The sequence below is a fragment of the Puntigrus tetrazona genome, chromosome 11 (assembly GCF_018831695.1).
Source record: "Puntigrus tetrazona isolate hp1 chromosome 11, ASM1883169v1, whole genome shotgun sequence".
NCBI classification, from domain to species: Eukaryota; Metazoa; Chordata; class Actinopteri; order Cypriniformes; family Cyprinidae; genus Puntigrus; species Puntigrus tetrazona.
Window position 1 is genome coordinate 15,206,871 of NC_056709.1, and position 7,658 is coordinate 15,214,528.

The window sequence follows — 7,658 nt, forward strand, 5'->3', positions numbered from 1 at the left end:
TAATTAAAGAGAGTGTTTGTTAACATCAGGGACGCTGCTGTATGTCATGATTGCTACCATGTCGCCTCTCTCTGGAAGACACGTGATATTTCTGTTCGTGTGCAGCGTCTGTGTTTCTTGACCAGACGGAGGCGCTGTTTCACTTTAAATCATAAATATTTTCAGCATAGTAAAACATTTTCAAATATCTCTTGACTGGGCTGGGCCCGGTGTCTACACACTTAATCGCTATTCATTATAATTCAGTCGTATGTAATGTATGTGACACGACTGAATTACATATAAGAAGAAAGAACTGATCAAACTAATATAATTACATTTAACAGCAACGTAGAAAACAATCCTGAAAGAGATTTCCTCCTAATCTGGGCACAATATTCATCAGCATCAGGCCGTCAGTGTTAGTGAAAGATACGAGGCCCTGGAGAGAAACAGGAGAAGGATGGAGAGTGTTTATGTGGGGCCCGAGAGAAAGAGGAACAGGACGGTCTTGAGAACTTGTCCTCTGCTAACGTCTTCGATCCAGGTCAAGGTCAGCAAGAACAATCAGGAGCCTTCAAGTACTCTCTCTGCAGATCAACAACCCTTTCCGCTCAAGTTCAACACAGTCCAATCAAGTTCAGCGTCCCACAAGGTGGACATGAAAACTGAGGGTTGGTTACTGCCATAATCTCAAACATTAAAACAGAAAAACTGAATTTAAGGGCTCCCCTACGCTTTTCAAGTTTTTAACGCATGCTTCACACAAAAAATTGATGTCAACATTTTTAATTAATCACATTTAATCTCCACAGTACAGCTGCTTTTGGATTCGTCTCATTTTTGCAGATTGCATAACTGTTTCTGTCTCGTTCCTGTTTAATGCTGTGAAGCTGCTTTTAAACAGTCTGCATATAAAGTGCTATAATTTGTGCTGACTTTAAGATGTGCAGGTCATTGCATCATTTTCTTACTGCAACATGAGCCTTGAGCGATATACACAAAAACTCAATTATGGCTTTTAAATATGTTTAAAATTTTTAATTTCTGTTTGAAAATGATTACGACTGAAAAGACATTTATTCAACGTGAGCAAATTATTATTTCCCTACATTTATTACATGACTTTTAAAAATTCATACTATAAGAAATTACTACATGTTTTTTTTCAAATGTTTTTTATATTATATATATATATATATATATATATATATATATATATATATGTGTGTGTGTGTGTGTGTGTGTGTGTGTGTGTGTATTATGCACTTTTCAATCCAACAATGTTTTAATGCATCAATCCTTCACAACAAAAATGATGACAAAAACATTTAAATAAAAATCTATTCATCTCAGTATAGCATCCAGGACACAATGCTGTCAAAATGATTTTATTATGTAGTTTAGGTACATCTGGCTGGTTTTGGTGCATCTTCATAGCTTGGATCTCCGCTGCTTGTTGTCTTTAGTTTCACCTGCTTTTGTTCTTCACCAAAAGCTTTCATAAGTTGAAACTGTTTTCGAATCTGAAGGAAAATTAAAAAAAGAAAAAATCACCATGAGTTGCATTTAATCACACATTGCCATTTAATGCCATTTTATAACTTTACCGCATTTCACTTTAAACACCGTATCATCAACAAATGAATCAGGGATGCCAGAAGTGTTTCTCATTATTCACCAGCTGCAGCTGCTTGAAGGGGTCCTCAACAGCTTCAGACTCTTTCCAGTAAGGTGCGATCATTTGATACATCGAGCGAATCCCGGCCTTTATCTGAGCGTTCAGGACCTCGTCTTCATGTTCAGTGGTGAGCTCTTCCTCTAGTTTCAGTTTCTGTGGAACAGCTGTGATCTTTAAAGGCCGTAGCCTACAGAAGGAGGTCTTTTTTGTGTCTAACGCTCTAAACGTGTGAATGTTTTTACCAATCTTTCTGTTTCTGCTGTGATGTCTTCCAGCTCTGTCTTCTTCTGCCTCAGCTCTTGGGAGAGGTGCAGGATACGAGTCTTCTCCCCTTTATGTCCTTCTGCAGTTCCAGATTTGAGCGATCGATCTCTTTTAGTTCAGCTTTAAATCGTGAGTTTTTAGTCTCTCAGGTACTCTGCTCTCTGACATTCAGCGTCGATCGGCGTCCTCAAACTCAATAAGAAACAAAAGGCTTATTAAACACGACTCGGTGTCTTTCTTTTACTCCACCTGTCTAGATTTCATCAGAAAACTGAAAACAGCCTGACGCTTTCTCTGAGTAGTTTCCAGTATTTGTCCCCTTTTCCAGACAAAAAAAGAGCTATTAATACTAGGACTACCTTTCCAGGCATCTTTGCACTGCTCTCGGTTAGTTTGTACCGTCGCCGGTGCTGATGTATCTTTCTTGAGCAGGCCTTCATACCGTTTGCGTCAGTTCTTCAATACTCTTTTCTAGCTTTTCGATTTTTCTTCCTCTTCCTTTGCATGTTGGATGGCTTGCGGCTTTTTGGGCCTGAGATTTTCCTTTAGTGAAGAAAAGAGGAATACGAAGTTAGCAGTCATGTTTAACTCACTTTTCCGTTATCCATGCAGTGTTTCAGAGTCTAGTCTTACTTGCAGCTCCTTAGCAGTATCCCGTTTTAACTGCCTCAGTTCCTCCTTTTCTTTGCCACCTTTTCGGCTCTTTCTCATAACACTCCCGCTTCCCCTGCAACTCCTGGCAAGAACATAAAAACACTACAGTCATTTAAAGTAGAACAGCTAAAATCTTTCTTTCTTTCTTTCTTTCATGCAAGCACCTTTTCCTGCTTCTTCCAGAGGCTATGGTCGCTCTCCTGTTCTCCTCGTGTCCTCCTTGGCTTATCGAGGCTCATCTTTCCTCCGACTCTTTCTCCAAATCCTAAGATAGTCCTGAAAGATTCAGTATAAATCGCTGAATACACGAAGAGCTACATTTCAACGACCGGTGAAACTCTATAGTCGACGACGCATTAATGCTCTGATAAAAACTCTGCTTGTGGTGTAATGTACTGCTTACGAGGTGAGCTGCTTCGTCAAAAAACCGACGATAGTACTCTTCCGCGTTGAAACTCATCTTTTTATCTCCTTTTACCGTGAACAAACTTTCTGCGAGTGTTTTATAACATTTAAAAATGCGCTGTGGCGTTTATTTGTGTTTATGGTTAATTTTGTTGACGTGCTGTTGCGGGAGACTAGTTTTATTTGTTTATATGAAATGCAATAGCAACAAATGCAATTTAATAAAGCATTTTTGTCATTAAGAAAAGCGCGACAGTAAAACATAGTTTTGCTGGAAACGTTCCTTCTAATAAATTCTACTTTTGGGGCTAATGCCTATGCGACTAATATCTAAGATTACTGCGGACGCATCGCTTTTTACTAGATGCCTGGAATCCTGTCCTCTGATTAGCTCGGCTCTCACGTCAGAACTCTTTATTGGTCAGGACCGAACAAGGATGAGTGAAGCTCCTGTGTGACAATAAGCCATCATTAAATATATGGAAGAGTAAATAAATACATCCGCCATTTGCATATATTAGGCTATATTTTGTAAATAATAAGAGTACACACTAGTACAAACCGTCTGGTCATTTTAAACTCTTCATTGTAAAGATTTTTATATTTTTGAAAGAATCCACCCAAAGCAGAAAATAGTTTTTTTTTTTTTCCTTTTCTATATGACTACCATTTTAAAGTAAGATATAATGTTTTTCTGTGAGTTTGCAGCATCATTACTCCACTGACATGAAGAAATGTGCCAAATATTTTACAAAACGACGTTCTGTTTCTCGGCGCTAGAGGCGCAGCGAGCGGCAAGGTTGAGCAGCAGGTTGAGTCTCACGGGTTCTCGCCGGGTGCGGTGGCGGCGCCTGTAATCAAGCTACTACAGGAGGCTGAGGCTGGCGGATGGCCAGGCTCAGGGCTTCTGGGCTGCGTGGACTATATGCGATCGGGAGTCCGCGCGCTAAGTTGGTATCGATATGGTGCTCCTGGGAGCTAGGGACCGCCAGGTCGTCTAAGGAGAAATTGAACCGGCCGGGTCGGAACGGAGCAGGTCAAAGCCCCGTGTCGATCCAGTAGTGGGATGCGGCCTCCTGAGTAGACACTGCAGCTCAGCCTGAGCGACACAGAGAGACAGACTTTTTGCGCTTGTTTCTGCACCATTTAGAGATAAGACGATACGATTAAGTGGTATTGATCATGAAATCGTTTCACTCATCAACTCAGATAATGGCGTTGTCTTGCTTTTTCTACATGTGGAGACCTGTTTAATTAAAGAGTGTTTGTTAACATCAGGGGCGCTGCTGTATGTCATGATTGCTACCATGTCGCCTCTCTCTGGAAGACACGTGATATTTCTGTTCGTGTGCAGCGTCTGTGTTTCTTGACCAGACAGGCGCTGTTTTCACTTTAAATCATAAATATTTTCCAGCATAGTAAAACATTTTCAAATATCTCTTGACTGGGCCGGCCCGGTGTCTACACTTAATGGCTATTCGACATAATTCAGTCGTATGTAATGTATGTGACGGCCAGATTACATATAAGAAAACTGATCAAACTAATATAGTACATTTAACAACGTGAAAACAATCCAAGAAGAGATTTCCTCTAATCTAGGCACAATATTCATCAGCATCAGGCCGTCGGTGTTAGTGAAGATCTGACCCTGGAGAGAAACTGGGAGAAGGATGGAGTGTTTGTGTGGGGCCCGAGAGAAAGAGGAACAGGGCCGGTCTTGAGAACTTGTCCTCTGCTAAATCTTCGATCAGGTCAAGGTCAGCCAAGAAGAACAATCAGGAGCCTTCAAGTACTCTCTCTGCAGATCCAACAACCGCTTTCATCAAGTTCAACACAGTCCAATCAAGTTCAAGCGTCCCACAAAGGTGGACATGAAAACTGAGGTTAGTTACTGCCATAATCTCAAACATTAAAACAGAAAAACTGAATTTGAGGCTCCCCTAAGCTTTTTCAAGTTTTTAGCATACTTCACACAAAAATTGATGTCAAAATTTTTAATTAATCATTTTAATCTACAGTACAGCTGCTTTTGGATTAAATCTCATTTTTGCAGATTGCATAACTGTTTCTGTCTCGTTTCTGTTTAATGCTGTGAAGCTGCTTTTAAACAGTCTGCATATAAAGTGCTATAATTTGTGCTGACTTTAAGATGTACGGAGTCATTGCATCATTTTCTTACTGCAGCATGAGCCTTGAGCGATATACACAAAAACTCAATTATGGCTTAAATATGTTTTAAAATTTTTTAATTTCTGTTTGAAAATGATTCTGACTGAAAAGACATTTATTCAACGTGAGCAAGTGTATTATTTCCCTACATTTATTACATGACTTTTAAAAATTCATACTATAAGAAATTACTAAGCAAATGTTTTTTTCTTAAATTATATATATATATATATATATATATATATATATATATATATATATATATATATATATATATATATGTGTGTGTGTGTGTGTGTGTGTGTGTATTATACACTTTTCAATCCAACAATGTTTTAATGCATCAATCCTTCACAACAAAAATGATAATAAAAACATTTAAATAAAAATCTATTCATCTCAGTATAGCATCCAGGACACAAATGCTGTCAAAATGATTTTATTATGTAGTTTAAGGTACATCTGGCTAGTTTTGGTCATCTTCGCAGCTTGGATCTCCGGCTGCTTGTTGTCTTTAGTTTCACCTGCTTTTGTTCTTCACCAAAAGCTTTCGCAAGTTGAAACTGTTTTGAATCTGAAGGGAAAATTAAAAAAAAGAAAAATCACCATGAGTTGCATTTAATCACATTGCCATTTAATGCCATTTATAACTTTACCGCATTTCAGCACAAACACCGTATCATCAACAAATGAATCAGGGATGCCAGAAGTGTTTCTCATTATTCACCAGCTGCACTGCTTGAAGGGGTCCTCAGCAACTTCAGACTCTTTCAGTAAGGTCTGATCATTTGATACGTAGACGAATCCCGGCCTTTATCCTGAGCGTTCCAGGACCTCATCTTCATGTTCAGTGGTGACTCTTCCTCTAGTTTCAGTTTCTGTGGAACAGCTGTGATCTTTAAAGGCCGTAGCCTACAGAAGGGGAGAGTCTTTTTGTGTCTAACTTGCTCTAAACGTGTGAATGTTTTTGCAATCTTTCTGTTTCTGCTGTGATGTCTTCGCTCTGTCTTCTTCTGCCTCAGCTCTTCGGAGGTGCAGGATACGAGTCTTCTCCTCCTTTATGTCCTTCTGCAGTTCCAGATTTGAGCGATCGATCTCTTTTAGTTCAGCTTTAAGTCGTAGGTTTTCGTCTCTCAGGTACTCTGCTCTACGGCATTCACGGCGTCGATCGGCGTCCTCAAACTCAATAAGAAACAAAAGAAAACATTAAAACACGACTCGGTGTCTTTCTTTTACTCCACCTGTCTCGTTCATCAGAAAACTGAAAACAGCCTGACGCTTTCTCTGAGTAGTTTCAGTATTTGTCCCCTTTCCAGACAAAAAAGGAGCTATTAATACTAGGACTACCTTTCCAGGCATCTTTGCACTGCTCTCCCGGTTTAGTTTGGCCTGCCGTCTACGCCGGTGCTGTTCTTGTCTTTCTTCGAGCAGGCCTTCATACCGTTTCGTCAGTTCTTCAATGCTCTTTTCTAGCTTTTCGATTTTTTCTTCCTCTTCCTTTGCATGTTGGATGGCTTGCAGCTTTTGGGCCTGATTTTCCTTTAGTGAAAGAAAGAGGAATACGAGGTTAGCAGTCATGTTTAACTCACTTTACTCGTTATCCATGCAGTGTTTCAGAGTCTAGTCTTACTTGCAGCTCCTTAGCAGTATCCCGTTTTAACTGCCTCAGTTCCTCCTTTTCTTTTGCCACCTTTTCGGCTCTTTCTCGCAAACGCTCCCGCTTCCCCTGCAACTCCTGACAAGAACATAAAACACTACAGTCATTTAAAGTAGAACAGCTAAAATCTTTCTTTCTTTCTTTCTTTCTTTCTTTCATGCAAGCACCTTTTCCTGCTCTTCCAGGGCTATGGTCGCTCTCCTGTTCTCCTCGATGTCCTCCGCGAGAAGCATCGAGCTCGTCTTTTCCTCCGACTCTTTCTCCAAATCCTCGATAGTCCTGAAAGATTCAGTATAAATCGCTGAATACACGAAGAGCTACATTTCAACGACTTCGATGAAACTCTATAGTCGACGACGCATTAATGCTCCTGATAAAAACTCTGCTTGTGGTGTAATGTACTACTTACGAGGCGAGCTGCTCGTCAAAAACCGACCGATAGTACTCTTCCGCGTTGAAACTCATCTTTTTTTATCTCCGCACACCGTGGACAAACTTTCTGCGAGTGTTTTATAACATTTAAAAAATGCGCTGTGGCGTTTGTTGTGTTTATGGTTAATTTTGTTGACGTGCTGTTGCCGGGAGACTAGTTTTATTTGTTTATATGAAATGCAATAGCAACAAATGCAATTTAATAAAGCATTTTTGTCACATTAAGAAAAGCACTTGACAGTAAAACATAGTTTTGCTGGAAACGTTCCTTCTAATAAATTCTACTTTTTGGGGGGCTAATACCTATCGACTAATATCTAAGATTACACGGACGCATCGCTTTTTTACTAGATGCCTGGAATCCTGTCCTCTGATTGGCTCCGGCTCTCACCGATGAGACTCTTTATTGGTCCA

At 39.9% G+C, this 7,658-nt stretch overlaps 1 protein-coding gene and 1 long non-coding RNA gene across 2 annotated transcripts; both read right to left on the minus strand.

Annotated features, from left to right (window-relative positions):
- Window positions 1-1,449: 1,449 nt before the first annotated feature.
- On the minus strand, window positions 1,450-1,964 carry LOC122354566. The gene is made up of 3 exons (XR_006252124.1): window positions 1,903-1,964; window positions 1,661-1,813; window positions 1,450-1,505 (listed from the first exon to the last, which is right to left on the minus strand). It is a non-coding gene; the product is annotated as an uncharacterized LOC122354566 (long non-coding RNA).
- Window positions 1,965-2,567: 603 nt separating this feature from the next.
- Window positions 2,568-7,375, minus strand: LOC122353768 (trichohyalin-like). The gene is made up of 8 exons (XM_043251648.1): window positions 7,222-7,375; window positions 6,980-7,091; window positions 6,786-6,890; window positions 6,503-6,694; window positions 6,111-6,337; window positions 5,951-6,067; window positions 2,743-2,854; window positions 2,568-2,660 (listed from the first exon to the last, which is right to left on the minus strand). The coding sequence occupies exons 1-8, from the start codon at window positions 7,275-7,277 to the stop codon at window positions 2,568-2,570; spliced, it is 1,014 nt and encodes a 337-aa protein (XP_043107583.1). The 5' UTR covers window positions 7,278-7,375.
- Between the last annotated feature and the right edge of the window lie 283 nt (window positions 7,376-7,658).